A 21623-nucleotide genomic window follows, 5' to 3' on the forward strand; every position below is an offset into this window, starting at 1 on the left:
ATTACACAGCATCAACAAACAGTTGCACATGCAAAAGTGACAGTGCAAACCAGAATGAGAATAAGCAATGTAAAGGGGAAGCAGTTGAAGTCGATACTTCCACTGGACAAAAGTGCTTATACAGTTCTCACCTCACACTGAGGAACTTTGTCTTCTATTAAGTTAAATGTTTACGTAAAAAAGGTTGCACTTTAGAAAGTTATTTGAGAGACTTCTCATTTTTGTTTTCCTCTACACTCAAGACATTTTAAAAAGTCGGACTCCTATGTAAGACTGAGCAATGTCACTTTAAAAAAAAATTTGGCCCCTTTGAAGTATACTAAATTGAGACACACAAAGGTACTTCCTCCTCCAGTAAAACACATTGTATGTTTGTTTGTTTAATCGAGAGTGTTTGAAGATTTTCTTCTCACTTGTCCGCTGTGAGATATTTTAAATAAGTGCAAAAAACACGAGAGAGTCCATTCAGCTACTTACCGTTTAAATCTTTAAAACCAACTGTAAAGCTAAAGTCATTGTTGGATGCTTTGCAGGATGCAGGTTGTACAGTCTCCACTCCCAAACTCTGTTAAGGTAGAAGAAAAAAACAGGTATCTGATTACACATAATAATTATTACAGATATTAACATTTGTAAATCAATTATCTGAATTTGTCTAATTAAACTCATTCTTCTTCAAGGAACAGAACGACACATACACTAGTTTCTGGGATTATGCCTAGACTGGTAAACTAAATAAGGCCAGGTCAAGGGTTCAAGCACTGTCTCACAGTCACACCAAGCGTTTAACGGTTTGCATGATTCTCAACACAGTGTTGACCCTGCCAACTGCAACGTGTCAGGCAACATCTGGACTTGGTGTGGGGAACAGCACAGGCTAGGGTTGTTTCTAGTACAGACAGTGGATAAAACTAGACTGATTTTTAGTGTTTTTTTTTTTTTTTTTTTAAGAGGGGCAGGGGAAAGGTGTTGAAAAGAGTTTAGCTGTGTACACATTTGAGCTATAGAATCATAGAATGGTTAGGGCTGGAAGGGACCTTCAAAGATCATCTAGTCCAACCCCCCCGCAAGGAGCAGGGACATCCCTGACTAGACCAGGTTGCTCAAAGCCCCATCCAGCCTGGCCTTGAACGTTTCCAGGAATGGGGCATCAACCATCTCTCTTGGCAACCTGTTCCAGTGTTCTACAACTCTCATTGTAAAAAATTTCTTCCTAATATCTAATCTAAATATACTTCCCTCTATTTCGAAACCATTACCCCTCGTCCTGTCACAACAGGCCCTACTGAACAGTCCCTCCCCATCTTTCTTGTAGGGCCCCTTGAGGTACTGGAAGACCGCTATCAGGTCTCCCCTAAGCCTCCTCTTCTCCAGGCTGAACAGCCCCAGCTCTCTCAGCCTGTCCTCATAAGAGAGGTGCTCCAGCCCTCTTATCATCTTCGTGGCCCTCCTCTGGACCCTCTCCAACTGGTCCATGTCCTTCTTATGTTGGGGGCTTCAGAACTGGACACAGTACTCCAGGTGGGGTCTCACCAGGGCAGAGTAGAATACATAGAAATAGCAGAAAAGCCCAATGATGAATTTACATTAGTTTTTCAGCCTTGTTATGCAATGCGAAGGCATCTCTGTGTGCTTCTATCATTTACACTTACTTTAGGAACAGATAGATTGGTGAAAAGGGTAAAAAACTATCTACAGTCTTATTTTGGAAATTAAGAGTCTAAAGGAATTAACAGATGCAAGTCTGTTAACTGAAAGCGCACGCTTTCAGATATGTCTGTCTCCTCCTATACCATGCTGAGGTAAGAGGTGATGAGGTGATGCCAGCACTTTAGAGAGCAGGAGGCGTCAGTCTCCCTCTTAGGAACCCACTCCCTCCCATCCCACTCAGTACTGAACAGATGAGCAGAGAGAGAAAAGGCTCACTCTCTTACTCTCAGCCCATCCCTGCACTCCTAACAGTGCTGTGTCCAGTCTGAGGAGGTAAAATTTATCACAAGGAGTCTTTTGTTAATTTTCAAGGTATAATAATGAAATGACATTACTCTAAACTCTTCCCTCTTTCTATACATATATATCTGTATAAAAAAAATAAATATGCATGGTTATAAAAAGCCTTAAAAAGCAGAAAGGCTACGAAGAGGCAAAGTATTATGATGTGACAGATAAGAATGTCATGTGAAATCTTGGCTTTCACACAGTTTAAGTGCAATTCCTATTCTCTGGCTCAGAACTACTGGTATTTAATTTGGTAAGCACTAGGATTCACCAAGAGGAAAGGCTCCTCAAAACAGAGGCTGTAAGCAAACTCACACAGAATTCAAGATGACAGCTGAAGTGTTTCCAAGCCTGCATTTATTAAAATAAAACAGATTTATTGACTTTTTGAGGGTTTTTTTTTTAGAAAAAAAAGTTTTCCTTTCCTCAGGTTTTGCAGGAAGTATTCCATGACTACAGATTTAGAAATAGGCTCATGCTGTTTTATAGTTTCTTCTCCAGAGTGTACTCTGCACTGGCAATAATGTCTCTACAATTCTTGAGTGCCACCCTAGCTGTAACATAGTACTTTGCCATATCTAGAGACTACTCTTACGCATATATTCAAAATGTTGCTTTCATTTCCAAAGTTTACATTTGACACTCAGGTTACATCCCATTTACCCATGTATGCAAAGCATTCATACCTGAAAATTCTGACTCAAACTCTTCCTGTTTCAACAGAATCAATTTCTTGGGATCCAGGCCAGAGGCATTTAAATTGCTTGTTTGGTTTTTTTTTTGAGAAAGCGTCTTTCATAAGCAGTTAGCTCTCTTTAACAATCTAGCCTGCACTGATATTACCTTATTCTTCAGGTCACGTGTTTTAAATGCCAAGCAGAGAAATTTAGTTGAAGGTTTTTCAAAATACTGTACCTATATTTATTCAGAGTGGAGGTACATGAAAAATACGGAAAAGTTGCCTCTTCTCTCTAACATATCATAGTTGTTTTTCTAGTCTTGATGGAAAAAAAGAATTACTGACCTGGGTGAGCATGTCCATCTCCCCAAGTAAATTGCTGAACATTTCATCTATATCATCACATGTTTGCTCCATCTGAAAGAAAAAAAATCCACAGCCAAGGAATCATCACAAGTTCATTTCAAAGCCAGCAACAGTCAAAATCAGAGGATATACAATGTTACTTTACACTGTGTTCCAAATTAACTTTAAACCAACTGTTAATGACTTGCAAAAACCTCCATCCATAGTTTAGAAATAACTACCAACAGGTCAGAATCTCAAGCCTATATATGCTTAAACACACACCTGGGCTCTACACTCATTAGGAGTTAAAAAAAAAAAAAATCTTCTTGTATAATTTACATTTCATAGGAAGTCACTAGCTAATAAACCATAGTTGTGTCTTAAACATCAAATAAATGTAGCTAGTGAGAGATGGAGAGGGAAACTAAGTTTGAGGTTGAGAATTCCTGAATGCTACATCTTGAAAACTTGCTTTCTTTGGCTTAGACAACTAATACAACAAGAGTTTATTAGGTGCTACCTAGTGCAGGACCTGGTTATGGTTAGATATATGACCCACTTTTGTCTCAGTATTTCGTCCTATTTTCTTTCACGTACTAGACCGCTGAGAGAACTCCAGTCTTACCAAACCTCAAGAGAGCACTGAGACAATGCTGCATGACAGTACATGCTGCATGACAGTAAATGGTGGCTCTTGTTGCATGAGGGGGCTGTGAGGACAGCACCACACACTGGTGATGCTGAGATACTGGAGAGATACAGCTTCTGTAATAATCCTCTTCCTCTCTCTCATAAATTTGTTCCTTTGCAGGGAAAGAAGTAGTGTAAAAGGGTGTCTAACATGGAACACTGCCAGAGACAAGAACTACAAACATCATTTTATTAAGAGGCTCAAGTCTGCAAGCGACTGAGGACTCCAGTACCGATCACATAAACCTAGGGTTCAAAATAGATTAAAACTTCAAACATACAAGTAATCCTGTTGGTTCAGTTCCTGTGGGTTTCTGTGCACCTATATTGGATTTATGTGGCAAGGTTTTGGTAGCAGGAGGGCTGCAGTGGTGGCTTCTGTGAGAAGACACCAGGGGCTGCACCCATGTCGGAGAGAGACAGTGGTCCCAGGTGGCTCCAAGATGAACTTGGTGCTGGGCAAAACTGGTGGCACCACGATGCTGGTGGCATGTCTGCAACAGCATATTTAAGAAAGGGTAAAAAATGCTGCACAAGAGCTGTAAGAGACGAGTGAGAAAATGTGAGAGATATAGCCCTGCAGACACCAAAGTCAGCGAAGGACGAGAGGGAGGAGATGTGCCAGGTGCCAGAGCAGAGATTCCCATGGTGAAGCCCATTGTGAAGCAGGCTGTTCCCCTGCAGCCCACGGAGGACCATGCTGGAGCAGGCAGCCACACTGCAGTCTGTGGAGGACCCCACGCCCTGATGGAAGTTGTGGGCCATGGTGTGCCCAGGCTGGAGCAGGCTCCTGGCAGGAACTGCAGCCTGTGAAGAGAAGCCCACACAGAGCACATTTTCTGGCAAGGGCCTGTGAGCCCATCGGGGACCCACACTGGAGCAGTCTGTTCCTGAAGGACTGTACCTTGTGGAAAGGACTCATGTTGAAGCAGTTCTTGAAGAACTGCAGGCTGTGGGCAGGTCTCACATTGGAGAAGTTCATGGAAGGCTATCTCCCATAGGAGGGCCCCCACACTGGAGCAGGGAAACAGCGTGAGGAAGAAGGAGCAGTAGAGACAAAGCGTTATGAACCGACCACAATCCCCATTCCCCGTTCCCCTGTGCTGCCTCAGGTGGAAGAAGAAGAGTTGGGAGCGAAGCTGAGTCTGGGAAGAAGGGAAGGGTGGGATGAAGATGTTTTTAGTTCTGTTCTTATTTCTTATTATCCTACTGTCTTATTAAGTGGCAATGAACTAAGTTAATTTCCCTATGTTGAGCCTGTTTTGCTCAATGGTAAATGGTAAGTGATCTCCCTGTCCTTATCTCAACCCATGAGCTTTCCCATCATATTTTCTCCCTCTGTTCCGCTGAGGAGGGGGAATGATAGAGTGACTTGGTGGGCGCCTGGTGGCTAGCCAAGGTCAACCCACCACAGCACCTTACGGGACAAGGACCAACCTGATGCAAGAAAGCAATCAATCAAGGACAACAACTCTAACGACTATAAAAACTGGCAAGAAGAGAAGACCAGCAAGTATTCTGCTGTTCAATCTTCAATGCTTTTCCTTTAATAGAGCATCTCGAGTCACGTAACTATTCCATAGTTAAATGATAAAGGCCACTGAACCACTAAAGTCAGTATCTGTTGTTTGGGAATTATTTGGTAGCAGGTCTTTAATATGGTAGTTAATATTGGAGCAATCTGAGCTGCTCTACCTCCTTTGGACTTGGTCTTTCTGGCATCTACATAAGCAAGATCGGCCTAATTTCCACTTGTTCTCTTACCATCTGTGCTATCCCTGATACCAGAACTCATTAGGAGTAGGCAGGTACAGCTTTCATCAAGGCTCGGCACGTATTCTACCTGCTTTAGACGTTTTTCTAGCTGCGTAACTGAAGAAGGCACAGGCAAATGGGCGCTGGACTTGGAACTTTTACAGTTCTCTCAGATCCTGGAAATCAAAGACTTAAATATTTGGGAACTGGATGCTGTTAAAGACATTTTAATAGGATGTGGTTGGCAGGCCTGAGGGTAACCCGAGCCCAATGGTGGAGACAGCACAGCTACGCCTGTGTAACAGGGAACACATCTCATATATGACTGAGCAAATGGAGAGCTAAAGCCATCTTACTTGCTTCATTTCCAGCTGACAAATCCACACTGATGGCTCACTCTCTCTGCAGGTATCACAGTTATCATACAAAGCTTTCTATATAAAATTCTGTTTCTGCAGATTCAGCAGTATACTGGTTGGGTAGATGATTACTGAATCTAGCTACTGAATGTAGCTTCCTACACACTTGGCACTTGGAGAATTAATTTTCATTAAAAGGATAGATAAAATAGCACTTACTTGATGAGGCAGAGTGAAGTCAGATTTGTTACATGACAAAAAATTGAGCTGCAGTTCATACTGACAGGTATCTCATCAGTGCTTAAAGAATAATAATTTTATGTTTTCCTGTTTTCTGATTTAGGAGAACAAAATATCTGCTGGGAGGACCTTATCAGCTCTAGCCATTTGTATGTTTTGCAGGTTTTTTAAGTACTGGCTAGATTTGCTTTCAGAAAAAGTCTTCATACTGGTTCCTTTGACAAATTGAAATCCTGCTTTGCTAAATTTTTCAAGAACAGAAATATAAAAATGGGGGAAAAAATTACTCTTAAGTTACAACCAGGACACGTTATAAAGACGAGGAGTAAGAACTGCATAAAAAGGAGAAAAAAAACCCCAAACACCTAAGAACACTCCTCAGTAGTTAACAACAGGAAAAAAAAAAAAAAAGGCAAGAGAACTGAATACTGGATTATGCTACACTTCCACCAAATTATGGGATTTTTACACGTTCTAGTAAATTTAGAGCTTCTTTCTTTGCAATTATGTGATTTTCCAAATCTTCAGACACATTCAATTCATAAGGAAAACAATGTAATCCTATAAAAAAGCAACGTGCAAAGAATTCTGTAAGAATTTCCACTGTAAACTGGAGCTGAGATAGCCATTGATGACTTTTCCTCATTAATTTAAACAAATTACATTTAATACTATAGCTTTTTTTTTAATTCAAGCATGTGGGGAAAGGGAGAAGGCCTGAAGATGTATTTTGAGAAGGAAACACATCACTGTCCCTTTCAAGTGGCACTTTCAATGAACAGACATCATCATCATCACCAAACTGATAATCTTTCTTTTTCTCTTGAATTTTTATTGATTTGGTTCAGGAAGATAAAATTAACATCATAATCATCAAATACTCTGAACATATTTTTATGTTAAAAGGCACTGAATGATCTCTGAAACTGATATGAGAACTCTCCAAATTCACCAGTGATTTTGTCAAGAGCTAGAAAAGCAAAAGATAGTAAAATGAGTCCCCAAAATGTGCACCTGCAAAAGAGTGTCCTCCTCCTCTTTGACTCCTCTCCATAATCATTTCCATTTCTTTTTCTTGTTTGCCACAGTAAGAATAAACAGACAAAATAATATGCAGATTCGGGAACTATCCCATTCAAGGAAGATTTTGCTGCATTCTGGACCAGCAAATTCTTTGAACTTTTACAAATAGCCTTTAATTTATTCAAACCAGAAACTCAAAGTGAAACCTGCAGGTGTATGAGCTATTATTAACAAAAAAGAGGAAAAGATTTACCAAAGTCCCCAGAAGAACACTGAGTTTCATACTCAGTCCTCCTCTATATCCACTGAACAGTAACTTTTCTGTCAGGTTTTTCTGTATATAGTACTCATACTAGTAACTCTTAAAATCGCTATCAACTACATAAACCGAGAAGAAAAAAAAAAGAGTGTACTTTTACAACAAGTTTCCCATGTTACACATTGAAGCACAGAAAAACTCAGAATTAAAATAAAAAGAGGAAATTGCTATTGTCAAGAATAAACATGCTAAGAAGCAGCTTGTGGGAAGGCATACATGTGAAACCAAACCTATTTTTGAAGGGACTGATTTTCAAATTGATGTCTTCTAGACCACTTTTTGAAGTAACACCAAGCATACAGGCAAACGTATTTTTTGTCTTTTATCTTCCCCAAATTTCACATTCTCAAATCTTCATAGACCTCTCATGAAAATATCTTTCTTTTTTTTTTTTCTAAATACTCTCACATTTCTCATACTGTGTATCTAAGTGGTTGAGGCATTTTCTCTTCAGCCTGCTATTCTTACCACCAATTCTCCTTATTCAGTTTGTACTCTCACAGCTTTATGTAATACATAAATATCAACACACGGTATTTTGACTCATCAATACTTTTATTCACTCTACCAGTTACCAGAAGTCCCACAAACCTGCTAGATTGATTTTTTTTTTTACTTCCCAATTTCAGATTTAGCAGCCTCTTTGTTAATAAAAATAATTTACATCTAAATTAAGAGATGTAAATAATAAAACCAGTGTATTTTATTGCAGTCTTTGTACCTCTAGCATCTTTGTATTTCAGGTCACCTAATAAAAAAACACGGTTTCTGTGTATTTGTTCCTACTTCTCCTCACCTGTCAGTGTCTGTCTTCCATAGTGTCTCACAGGCTTTGTTGCCATTTCCAAAGACCTACTTGCATACATTCAGGTGCCCCTGTGAGGGGGCCTCCAACCATTTCCTTTTCACAAGAACCAGCTCAGCTGCCCTGGATGACAATACAAAACTCCTGTGCACCGTATTTCTAAGCTTGGCAATAGACCCACACAAAACTTCTCCCCTCTCTAAGTATCTACTCCATATATACCCTTACTTTGAAATTGTGATGTAAATTTCTACATTTTTTGAGCTATGGGCTAAGAAGCTGGAATTAAGTTATCTCACTTCTAACACCAGAGAAATTTAGCAGATGCACAGAAAGAAAGCTAGCCCACAGACACGGATAGGAAGCACTCCCTGGTCCAACTTGTCAGGCTTGCACGAGCAATGTACTTTGCCGACAGTGAACAACGCTATTTTCCCATGGTCCAGTATTCAAGGGCACCAAAGAAAAACACTGGCTGAGAAATTTCTTGCTCAGATGCAAGAATGGAGAAGCAGTCCTTACATTAAGTCTGAAGGTACACAACCTTACCCAGGTTAAGTAGAACCTCACCTATATTTAGCGTTATGCACCCACAGGTGGAGCAGGAACTGCCTTTCCTGGCCTATAATAGGAACTCTGTATTTAAGACAAGGATATGATTTCTGCATGGTTGCATACATTTTGATTTGTGTAACGTACTAGAGAGAATAATAAAACAATTTTATTTTTTTAAGAATGAAGAAAGTTTTGTGATTTGCACACTTACCTAACACAATAGCACTATGTCTATGAACAATACACAGGAAATTGAATGGCAGAATCATTATCACTTGGCAGGAAGCCAACAAAACGAGTAGCAAAACAAGGGCACAAAATTCACCCTGCTTAAAAAAAAGAAACTATTAAAAAGTATAGATGAAAGCTGACAAGGTGATCACATGGTGTAGCTCAAAAAAAACCAAGCATGGCACGTTACTAAGCGGAGCTTGAACTGTTAGCACCTGAGAGCTCTGAGAGCTTCTGAAAGCCAGCCCCTTTCAACAGGAAGAGCGGTCTAGGTTACATGGTAACAGGGCTTCTGCACTTGCAGTCTGAAACAAGCTCAAAGCCCTGGTGAGATACCGAACAGGAAACAGTATTGCACAGAAGATTACCATCTCTGCAACTCAGCCTCGGTTGAGTTGATATAATCAACCTAAGGGCTACAAAAAGAAAAAAAAAAGAAAAAAAAAAAAAAAAAGAGGAATGCATGGTATCAATAGAATAAAGACATATAGCAGATTCGTGTTACGAACAGTATTAGGAACCAGTCCACTTAGTGATCTGGTGAACAGTTACAGACATACTCATTAAATTCAAAGCATTGCTGTTATTCTTAAACTGTTACACATGCAAATAGCAAGGATAAAAACACATGAAGTATATTTTTACAAGACACACAGAAAGATCAAAAGCACACCTTCACCTCCTAGTCCCTGCACTGCAGTGCGTAAGTATCAGAGTACCAAGTCCACCAAACTGAACACAAGCTGTTTGACTACCCAGACAACCGCTACCAGCATTGTCACTTCCTGCTAACGCTTAATGCTTCAATGATTTCTGGAGTGGAACGAAGAAATCTTTAATGTTTTAGAGAGACCCACCAGTAGCCCAATAATTAAATCACTCAAACAAGAGACTCACTCTTACCTACGGCAGACTATGCAAAGTAGACCATGTCATATTAAAGACAGAAGAAAAGAAGAGAATTGACGAATAGTGATGAAAGTGGCAGAAGTCCCACCATAAAGAGCAAGGTTGGAAAGAGGTTAACTGATTGTCATGGGAAACAGATGTGAAAGTAGTATGATTCACAAAATGCATCAAAACCTAGAGGAAAGTTACTGAGGCATCATTTTGTCCTGCCTTATAACACAAAATCAATGGGATATTAAATGAAACTGAACGTCTGCACAACAGTTCCAGGGAAACGCGCATCACGTAATTGTGAAACTCAATCACAACTGGCGAGTTAGCAAGCTGAGGAGTTGGTTTTCTCCACAAGCAGTTATAGTTAGAAGTGTTAGTATTTCGGAGAGTTTCAGGCAAGGTTGATGAACCTCATGTTTCAAGGCCTAAAACAAAGACTCCATCAATTTGGAACCAGAGTAAAGCTTTCATGATAGACAGGTTACACCATACCTTCCAGCACAGGATTTCTTGTACCTCCTTCTGAAGCATGTGATGCTAGCCACTGTTGGAAACAACCTGCTGGCCAACTGACTGTAAGTTTGAAATCGATCTAACTAGGTTTCTTACAATGATTTTACAGTTAGATGTCAAGAAAAACTCTGACTACTCAAATGTCTCATATACTTAAGTGAAGTAGGATGGAAGTTCCTTAACCAGCTGTTGCATCATGTCTAGTAAAAAGTCCCTAACAGACATTCACATCAATTTTTACAAAGTAGAACATGAGAGAATATCTATCTCTGCAGAATTCAGCCTAGAAGAATAATCCAATCAGTTACTAATTCTAGTAGATACTGAGAAAGGAAATTGAAGTTTTGAAATTATGAAGTAAATAGCAGGTGCCCCCAAGCTTTCAAAATCACAATCAGATTTGTCAATTAGCATGTTGACTTTTCTCTTTCTTAGTTGCATAACATAACCCTGCAACTCTCTTCTATTTTAATACCAACTCATATTTTGAAAAGAATGGATCAAGAGCAATTGGACTGCTTCAAGCACTGCACTTACTTAGCATCGGGAAGTGTGGCATTTTCCAAGAAAAAAAACTTGCACACATAGATAACTCTGAAAGCAGTTTCTTACTCATATCACCTGTTCTTCTGGGAAATCTGGTGTGCCAATGACTGTGGGTTTATCTGCAGCTGAAATTACATTACATTTTTATCTCAGGGATGGGTGTGACATGTCGTAACTCTGCTCGTGATGGAATAAAAGTGATACACTAAAACATCAGGAGCTGCAGGAAGACTGATAGAACTGCAGAGTATACTTCCTAGTTTAAGAATAACTCTCATTTGGCTTTGGATTAAAATAAAAACAGCAGGTAAATACAATCATGTCAGAGAACCCTTTTCTAATGTTAACCTGGGGCACTAGAACAATTTCAGGTGACCGTGCCACTTCTAGAATTTTCTATTATTGCTCCAGATGCACTTTTACATACACTGTGGAACCGATTTTGACTACAGTTGCCTTGTTATCTTATATCACATTCCTCATAATGACTCCAGCAAGACTAAAGGCACATTTGATATTTAAGCTTATTACTAACTCCAGAATCATCCATTCAGACGTAAGCACAAACATTTTTAGCTAAAAGCACCCCAACCTCACAGATCCTACTTCTGTTTCACAGAAATTGTAGCAATGCCATTTATACAATTAAACCTCTTGAAAACTTGCTCCTTTTTTGCTGTTTTGCAACTTCACAGTTAACTCACTTGTATTAGAGAAACAAGCTTGCCATTAGGACTGAATTTGGAAGAAGTCTTTATTATTCCAAAAGACTCAGATTTAATAGACCTGAAAGCTACATTGCTCCATTTCAATGATGACAGCAGTTGTATTTTACCCATGTTTTGCCAAGATGATAATGATAATTTAAACACCACAGGAACTCCTCTGCATGAGTATATCAACTGAACACAAGTACATCATCATCTTTTTCAGGGCTACGTGTTTGGGTACTTCATTTTCCATTGGGGGAAAGAGAGAGAGAAAGAGAAAGAGTTTTAGTATGTTTGTAAAGCACCACAGGACACTGAGTCTGAGGCCATCCTTCAGATGGTGCTGCCTCAGCATCCATCACCTCTGTGCTCCCCAGCCTTCCCCACTCCCCCAAACACATATTCTATTTTGTATCCCACTTGCTGAGAGAGGTATTTGGGAGAAGCAGCTATGAGTCCTGTTCTTAGGGTGATGCAGGATGGCAAGATAATTGAAATGTCCCAGAGGCTGAGTTAAGAGACACTGAGAAGGGACTACCTAAAAGTTTATCCACACTGTGTCAGGAGGAAGGGGGAGGGGGTTAGCAAAGGGCTCTAGTGCTAAGATGAGAGAGGACAGAAGAACACTTAACTAGTGACAGACAGTGTATGCTATGGCTACAGAAAAGGAGCATACAGGGATATGGCACGCAGGCTGGCTGCAAGACAGCTCATTCACCGAGTTCCTCTACAGAATCACTCCCAGGGACAGACACAAAGTCTGGATCCTCAGCTCCAGAAAATGTATCCCAAGTGTACTAGAGCAGCTGGGGACAGTGAGTTAAAACTATCTTATGCAAGGGGAAACAGAAACACCAGCGTAAAGCACAAACTCAAAGAGGAGAAAGCTGGGGAGCAATTTCTATGTACCAGGATTTAACTTTGTAGTTTCCTGTCACCTCCCAAAGGGAACTGTTTTTATGGAGCTGGAAAGCACTGCCACTTCTGTTCATCTTCACGTAGTATCCTCCCAGCAAACAATGTGCTTCAGTCTGGTCTATGGGTCTAAGAACATTACAGAAATACTGTATGACTACAGACTCGGTCATCTTCTTTTTCCTTTGTCACAGAATTATTTACTGCAGAATGGTCCAGTTTGAGGACTTTCTCCCCATGAGCCATATAGGCAGCACAAACTCTCTATGTAGAATTAAATGGTAGGAGGAGACATTCTTCCAGTCCCATGTCTTCACACAGATCGGCAGAAGAAACAATTCCCTATTCTGTGCCAGATTACTGGCACACAGGAAAAAGATCTCCATTCCTCCAACTTATCTTCTCCTGGAAAAGGCAGAAAGCTGGGTGGAAGTGTGTCCCCTGAGCTGGATTCAGTGCATGAACCACCAGCAGATCTAGGCTCATTCGTCTTGTGTTAATAACACGTCTACTTCAGCTGCGCTCTGGTAAAAGCAACTGCAGATGTACAAGTTACCAGTTCTAGGTTTCTCCCATTCCCTCGACGGGAGAGCAGAATAGTGAAAGAATAATGTAAGTCTAAGTAGCACAAATTTGTTCTATTTCCACATTCCTTCCCATAATCTCTAGTTTGCCGCTGGTGGTGTAATGTTTTCCTTCCTGTTTTTTTCCAGTTACCCAACATTGCTGTACGGAACTTACACGACAACAAGAGACTTGTCCTGTACTTAAAAAGATTGCCGGCAAATGAGAATAGTGCAATTATTAACAATTTTTTGATCCAGTAGCATGCTCAGCCTATCTCCACCCTGCAATGGAGCAGATGGGCTATAAGCATTTCATTCTCATTTGCTACTTTTGAACTATTCCCAGACTTCCCTTATTCTCAGGTCAACAAGCTGCAGGAAGCGTGTCCTGTGGCTCTCTACTAAAAGAAAATTTTTATATTTAGCTTCACAATCCATGAGGTAGGCTGGTCCCACATGAACAGATTGTCTAATGAGCAGAAAACAGTAGACAAGGAAGCCCACAGATTGGAGAGGAAGGGAACCACAACGGGGGAAAGATCTTTCCCCTCCTCAATTCCCTACAGAATCAAGAGCTCTTAAGTGTGGAATAATGAAAACAATAGCACAAACTTAGGAAGAGGACAAAAAGGAACGAAAAGTTACAGTACAAAATTTAAGTACAGGAACTGCTAAGTTGAATAACCAATGACTCATCCAACGTTCACTCCCTCCCACAATGAGCCACTAGAGGTAAGTGCAAGATATGCTATAAGGCTCCATGACAGCACTGTCTACCCATACAAATAATTTATTCCTAGGTCCTAGTCATCGGCAAAGGCTCTAAGTCACCATCTTATCTCTCACAATCACATGTTCTTATTACCGCCAGAAATGTTTAAGGGAGGGCACACACGGTATGGGAAAGGAATACCGAAAAAGGAAAAGACACTAGCATAAAGTGCTCTAACAGATTAAAAGTGAAGCAAAAGAGTGAAAACAAATGTGTAAAAATTTTCTTGAACTCATCTGTTTGTTTCTTACATAGTTTACGTATTAAAATAAAATTAAACAATTAATGCTTTAATATGAATTTATAGGTATTTCACCGAAGTACAGTGCTCGGTACCACAGTGAGTGGTAGGAAAACTAAATTAAGATTTTTCTAAACCTTTTTGTCACCTTTACTACTGACTGAAGAGTCAGGTCAAGGCCCATTATTAACTTTCCACCTAGAAAAGCTGTTTCTTTCAATCTATATAATGCACAGTGATCACAAACAGTTATAAGCAGTGGGTTTCAGATTAAGATCTGTAATGAAAGTGGAAGCCTGGAGTCACCGTAAATGGGATGTTAAACTGGTATGGCTGTGGCTGGTTTGCCACAGACCAGCAAGGCCTGAACCAGACAAAGGAAACAGTTAGGGGAAGAAAATACAGCAAGAGAAGAACTTTTTGACATTTCCAGTGTCATTCTTCCATTTCTGTAAGGTTTTCCATGAGAAGGAAATGCCACTGCCTCCCTCTCTTTTTTTCCTTAACAAGTGGAGTGGGGATGGAACAATTTATCTGGTCAGAGACAGCAACTCCATCATGACACAGGGGAGACAAAGGAGGTCAATCTAGTGACAGATATGAAAGGCTTTGCTTAATTTCATAGAAGAACATAGAATCATAGAATGGTTTGGTTTAGAGGGGACCCTCAAGGGTCATCTAGTCCAACCTCCCTGCAAGAATGAGGGACATCTCTGACTAGATCAGGTTGCTCAGAGCCTCATCCAGCCTGGCCTTGAACATTTCCAGGGATGGGGCATCCACCACCTCTCTGGGCAACCTGTTCCAGTGTTCTACCACCCTCCGTGTAAAAATTTTCCTCCTTATGTCCAGTCTGAATCTACCCCCCTCTATTTTAAAACATGCAGTTATGTTTATGCTGAATCTAGGACTGGCACTCAAAAGCACTGGCTCATTTGTTACTTGTTCTCTCATACACTAGGTCTGCTGGTTTCCCCTTAGTCATGAAGATGTGGTAACCAAAGTCAAAACTAAGCTGTAATGACAAGTATTTGGGAATGTTATCTATGTACATGTTTTTAGCATGTATTCTCACTTGCTCAGGGTTATCTCACCAACTTAGGCCCTCCAAGCCACATGTACTGCAGGTCTTCCAAATACAATATTTCATCAAAAAGCACAGAGAAAAATAATGTAAACTTGACTGTTACTTAAATGACTATTTTTTAAAACTCGCAAACAGTGACAAAAAACACATCAACTTTCAAAAATGCTTTTTGAACTGATACATCCTTCTTATTATTGTGCTTCAATGAAATTCCCAGAGAAAGTGAGAGAATGGGGGCTTTAGTACTGTTAGAAAGTACTAGAAAATCTACAAAAGTGCACCAAAATATTGCTCTGAAGCAGAAGAGAAGTAACCATGTGTAAGTGACAATTCTGTACAGCTTGCCCACCCTCTTGGTGAGCTGTCTTCTAGGCAGACACATTATTTTGCCTAAAACTGGGGACTCAGGTAATTTGCAATTTTTATCAGCAAAAGCATCCAGTGAGTGCCTCTATGATTTCGTCTCCTAGCTGTCCTCTCTATGCTTGATGGAGTAGCAATGCTGCTAGAAGCAGATTTGCTCCCTGTACATCCCCATTCTCCTTGCTAGGTGTAGGTACAATTACAAGATTTTCACAAAAATTTTTATTATATCAGTTGGATTGTCTGAGGAAAACTGAGAACTTTCCATTGTCAGTGATATCAGCCATGTAGGGTCTGCTCATCACTGACAGCAGATACACAGGGAGTTTGATCCTTTAATATCACTGTTAAATGTCACACTTCTACATCTGCTGCTTTAGATTACAAGCAAATGCAGAGTGAAAGTAAAAATGGAAATGGACTGAGGAGATGCATCCGGTTCAAAGCTTCTATCAGAAATGTCTCTGCATGCATTTCTAAACAGAGTACCATAGAAAAATTTGGTTCATATATACTGAACCTTCTTTTTCTTCTAGGATTCATAACGCATCTACTCTCCAAAATACTCCTAATACCCCTAATAACTGCAGGCCTAATTTATTTAAGCTTAAACCACGGCATGCTGGAACAATACTCAACAAGAAAAAACAGCACTGTGCGCAGGCTGCAGTAGCTTCTGGTAGCAAAAATTATGAGACTAATTAGCTAGCCACAGATCTAAAAGGTCACTTTATTGGAAGAAAGGCTTTGAAACCAAGGACAGTCTTAAACTTTTTCAACAGTCATTATCAAACTAGTTTGTGAATTCCCACATTAAAGTTGTAAGTCAGATCAAAGTCATTTGTGTTTCCTTTTTATTCACAGCTCAGAAGCAATGCTATAAATTAATATTGACAGTGGTGAGGAACACATGTTGATGCAGATACAGTTAATGTAGATGCGCAAAAGTTGTAGCTCATGTAAACGCTCAGAAGTCTCCTACAGAAACTTAAGAAGCACATGGCACCCTAGCTTCTTTCTTTCACAGTGCAACATAACAATCTTCTACACTGGCAGCCATACTGTTAATATCTAGGGTAGTCATGAATCAATAGGCTGGATGATACAGAAAGCTGCCTAAAATGCTTGCTTTTCCAAGAGCAACTTTACTGTATCGTGGATCACTCCTCATCATGAAACAACCTATGGTGGAGTTTCTATGACATCTGCATCTGACCTGGTCATCTCAGGCTGTTTTTAGTCAACGAATGAAATTGTGAAGAGCATGTCTCATGGTAGCTGTCTAAAACTGGGCAGCTGAATCAAGTTTTGGCAGTATCTGTCTCCCTCCGTTGACTGTAAAGGTGACTAAGAACTTCAGGTGACTAACTAGAATGCTAATGTCTAAAGCTGAGGAGGATCCTGCCTATAGAGTCCTAGAAGTGCTTTGGAAGGTCTACATGGATGCAAGTTACCATTGTCACTAGAGACCTTCCAAAAGAAACAAGCTAGAGCTTCTCTATTGCTGCAGGCAAATAAGAGGTCTTATTTTCACTTTCACCCCAGATCAGCACCTGACTCCATGAAGTCAACATCACAACAGGTCAGATGGGCCTACAACAGAGCAAGTCAAGACGTACTGAAATGAAAGATGATAAAAGGGTCTGTGGGAATGAAAAACACAGGTAGTTTGCAGAGAAAGCAGGAAAGGACAGGGGCCTCGATATCTGAATGACATGCATGAAAACCAAGTTCAGCTACATTCCCCTAAAGCCACTTCTAAAATACAAACACTCTCCAGAAAATCCACCTTCTGAAAGGAAAAATGTTGATGAATTTGCAAACAAGACAGGTCCTCTCTTGAACAAGGCAATCCTTCCTCTCAGCTCCAGCAGTACTCCAGACTGGTAGTTTTCTCAGACATTTTGTAGGGCCAAAGAGATGCAATAACTTATCCCTCCATCCACAGGTTACCCAAGTCCTACCTCTCCCTTCACCACATACTGCAGAGCAAGAGAAGGAAAGTTTTCTGCCTCTTTCTTTTCTGTTCCCCTCATCGCTGTAAGACATTTCTGCTAACGGGAAAGGTGAAACACAGCAGAAGCAAAATCTTAGTGGTTGGGAAATTCTTTACTACCTAAGAAATCTCAGGCCGCAGTATTGAGTTAAGCTGTTACAACATCCACCAGGCCCCTTTGTTCATACTGTTGCCCTCTTTGTGCAAATTGTTACCCTCTCAAATGTATTTGTCTCTAAAGTTTTATAAATTATAAAATGATCAAGCTTACAGCCTGATTCACAGATGCATGAGTTACAGTGTGTCATCTAGTACACACTGCTCAAGCATAGTGAGAATCAACTTTTGATCTCTAAAAATCAAACTTATCTGGAATACACACATTTGATAACAAAATAAATCAGCACTTCAAAGGCATCATACCCTGCTTGAAGATACTGCACAAATTCCAGTATGAACAATTAAAACACAATTTACTCAATAATTACTTTAATATTTCAGTCATGTTTGCCTCCCAACACCAGAAGAGTCCGTAGTATCCAGAGAAGGTATTTTAAAAAGAAAGAGAAGACACAGAGAATGATTAAAAGTACCCTTTCAGAGACAGTACCTTTTTCCAGTTATGTGTGCTCCCAGATGGAGCAGAACTCTCTGAGAATATAAAACAAGGATCACCCAGCTAGCTACCTGCCATGCTCCATTGATTAAACTTCCAAAAGACATTTGTAATCCCTATTTCAAACCAAATTATCTCTCTTTTTAAACAACGCTTGCACAAAGCATAAAGTACAATTAAATGTAACAAAAATCAACAGGGGAAAGCAGAACTGAATAGGTTCATCAAAAGTTAAACACTCTGTTTTAAACATAAAGCTTTAACCTAAATTCACATTCTTTACAAAGTTTCTAGAAAAAAAAATACATTGTAAAGTTAGTGAAGACAAATGAGTAGGAGTCTACATAGATGGAGCAGGTCATTCAGTACAGCCCCCTGAAGCACTGGGGCTTACCTACTTGTCTCTAACGAATCAGAGGCACTAAATCGAGTCCTAGAAACACTACATTTACACCACTGTTGTGCAGCAGCAGGGTAATTAATTAACAGTGACATCAACAGAGTCATATGTGAAGTAAGTCAAGAAAAGATGACAAAACATGCATTTCCAGTAATTCACAAAGGGGAACTAGAACCAAAGAGGAAATATGACCACCATAATCCTGCAAACAGAAATTTAAGGGGTAGAATCAAGCTGGAGCCACACTAATCATAGAATCAGAGTAATCTGGGACAGGAAGGGACCTCAAAAAGTCAAGCTCTCTGTCCCAGTTTGGTGGCAACCTGCATATTTTGTTTGTAGGCTGTATTCCGGCATCCAAATTTTTATGACAGTTAAGATAGGCTGGATCATACAGGCTGGATCATGCCGAAAAGTCCCTACCGGATACGTCTTCCCAGTGTGACAATGAATGGATTTAATAACTTCTCTTTTGGTGCACAAGGATTGAAAACCCACCCCAACCTTGTGGAGACTGTATTTATGTGACTTCTCCACAGTATTCAGATTCAGGTATCTTGCAGGATGGGCTTTCTCAAAGTCAGCAGATACATCTACTTCTTCCCTAAACCACGTGGCCAAATACACCAGCAGACAGCTGGAAGCTGCATTCCTGGGCAGCCTGTACTGGCAGTTTTGCCACAACCACACCACCTTCTCGCATGCTTACTTTAGGACTGATAAGTTAGCACATGCACATGGTGTTATCTTTTGGCCACTTGGTCTGCATTTTCTCCTGCCTGCCTTCGCTTTCCCAGCGCAGCCGCCAAAAGCTGGGCACAGATTGTCCCCCAGGGATCCCACCTGCTTCACAAGGCTATGGGGAACGTTCCGTAATCCTGCCTTGCAAATGATCAATCTGCTCCTCGGGGTATGGCCATAGACTAATCTGACTCAGGTTTACCCTCCCAAAGAGAACAACCAATACCCGGACCCAGCGCTAAATCCCTTTATCCCACTTCAGCCCACCGAGGCCACGTTTGCCGTCGGAAGGCTCCCTGCCCCGAGGGGGAGGCCCGGGCATGAGACACGGCTCTCGCCACAGGTTTCCCGGACGGCGAGACCGAAGGGCGGCGGCTGGCGGGCTCCCCTCTGCGGGCCCCCATGCTGCCCACCCCGGACTGCCCCGCTCCAGGGACACCGCAAGTCATGCCCGGAGCGGAGTTTGCCGCAACTCCCCACCCCCAGCACCAGTATTCGCCGGCACGATTTCTCACCACAGCGAGTAGGACACTCCGTGCCCCCCGCCACGCCACAGCCGGGAGCCTCACGCTTCCCGCGGCGGCCGCACCTCCGCCCTCCCGCCCCGTCGGGGTCCCGGGCTGGCGCTGGGAGCCCTTGGGGGTCCGGCTAACCCCTCCCTGCCCAACTTACCTTGGCGGGCGGGCGGCGGCGGGTGCGGGCTCTCGGAGGCGCTGCGAGCAGGAGGCGCTGGGCGCCTGTTCAGCACCCCTGCGCGGCGGGAACTCGCCTGCCCTCCGCCGACGGGGAAGTGGGGCCACCTCCGCGGGAGCCGCCCCGGCGCAGACAGCGCCGCCCTCCGCCGTGGGTCCGCAGAGCCCGGGCGGGCGACCCGCTCCTCCCGACTCGTGGGAACCGGGCCCGCTCCCTGCGACCGCTTCCCCTCGCCGCTCGAGGCCGACCCGAGGGCTGTGGAGAGGTCTCTTCCTCCCCGGAGCCTTAGGGGGATCCGAGCTCTCCACAAAATGGAGCCTGGAGCTCGACCTGTGAAGGCTTGAGAGGCTGGAGGCCCAGGTGGAGAAGCTGTGGCCGGTGCCGGGGCAGTAGCCCCACGGGGGGAGCCCCGGGCAGCCCAGCCCAGCCCCCTCAGCTCCTCTCCTGGGTCACCTCAACTGGGCCCGACGGCTTTCGGCTGGGCAGTGCTGCCAGCTGCTCTCTGGTTTTCAGACAGAATTGTGTGTCTTTAGCTGCTCCCTTTAGTGACTTTATATCTCTTTTAAATAACGCTGCTGCAAGGCAGCAGATTTCATAGCATTGCAAAGTGCCACTTTGAAGCATACTTAATGTTATTCACTGAGTAGAAATAATTTTATAACTCGTTAAATTCCATAAAAAGATGAGGAAGGAAAAAAAGGAACTCAGGAGTTTCCATCTGAAGTTAAAAAGGCAAACGTCTGTTAGAAAATTCAGTGTGGCCTTGTCAGGGTTAATGTCAAGTTAAAAAGATGAGATTCTAAGTGCTGCAGGCAGCACATTCTCTTGATTTCAAATCCTATTTTCATTGTCCATAACTTTGCGAAACCAATGCTTTTACCTAATTTTTTCTTAGATATCTATGGCACTGACAGACAGTGAAGTGTAGTGAGTGAAGGTTAAGATGTCACCATCTCCTACTTCTGTTACTTTAGTTTAGGAAAGTCCTCAGGTAGTTTAGCTTAATCTTGTGGTTACAGGCAATTTACATTAAAACACCAGGTTTTGCTCCAAAGCAGCCAAGAAATCCCATGTTCCATCCTCCAGCACTGTTGGAGATAAAATAATTATAGCAGAAGGATTGTAGCATTTTAAATTACCATCGTGTTTTGCACAGCAAATATGTTTCAATGCTTTAAGGGGTAATTGCTTTGAAAAATTCCAGCTGAGACAGCTCAGCCATATTTAAGAATGCATTTAGGGAATAGTATGTTGTTCTGCTCATGTTATTTAAAAAACCCCAAGTTATTTCACTGAGAAGCTAGCTAAAATTTACCAGAAACTTTGGTGAGGTCAGAACTGCATCTTTGGCCAGGCACGTGGATACATCTAAATTTGGCAAACCTTTTAGCATCTGAAAAATCGTGCACAGAGTTAATAAACAGTTATTAGTTCGGCAGCTTGGGAATCTGAGATTCCAAGGATACTGCATATTCTCTTTGCTGACTTTCTTTGCAGTTGCTCCTTTTGGCTTTTGGGATCATTATGGTGCCAAGAAAAGAGGTAATTTCAAAAGATCG

The 21623-nt window shown here is 41.6% G+C and overlaps 1 protein-coding gene across 2 annotated transcripts in view; it reads right to left on the reverse strand.

The window, feature by feature from the left end:
* APBB1IP (amyloid beta precursor protein binding family B member 1 interacting protein) overlaps window positions 1–20141 on the reverse strand; it is a 64400-nt gene extending 44259 nt beyond the window's left edge. For both annotated transcript variants that reach the window (XM_086741558.1, XM_086741557.1), the window contains exons 1-3: window positions 20044–20141; window positions 3023–3094; window positions 478–565 (exon numbers count right to left, since the gene is read on the reverse strand). In XM_086741558.1, coding sequence (XP_086597684.1) covers window positions 478–565; window positions 3023–3094 — 160 coding nt within the window. In that variant the 5' untranslated portion in view covers window positions 20044–20141. The remainder of the gene's footprint in view (window positions 1–477; window positions 566–3022; window positions 3095–20043) is intronic.
* Between the last annotated feature and the right edge of the window lie 1482 nt (window positions 20142–21623).

The sequence above is a fragment of the Chlamydotis macqueenii genome, chromosome 2 (assembly GCF_036417535.1).
Source record: "Chlamydotis macqueenii isolate bChlMac1 chromosome 2, bChlMac1.mat, whole genome shotgun sequence".
NCBI classification, from domain to species: domain Eukaryota; kingdom Metazoa; phylum Chordata; class Aves; order Otidiformes; family Otididae; genus Chlamydotis; species Chlamydotis macqueenii.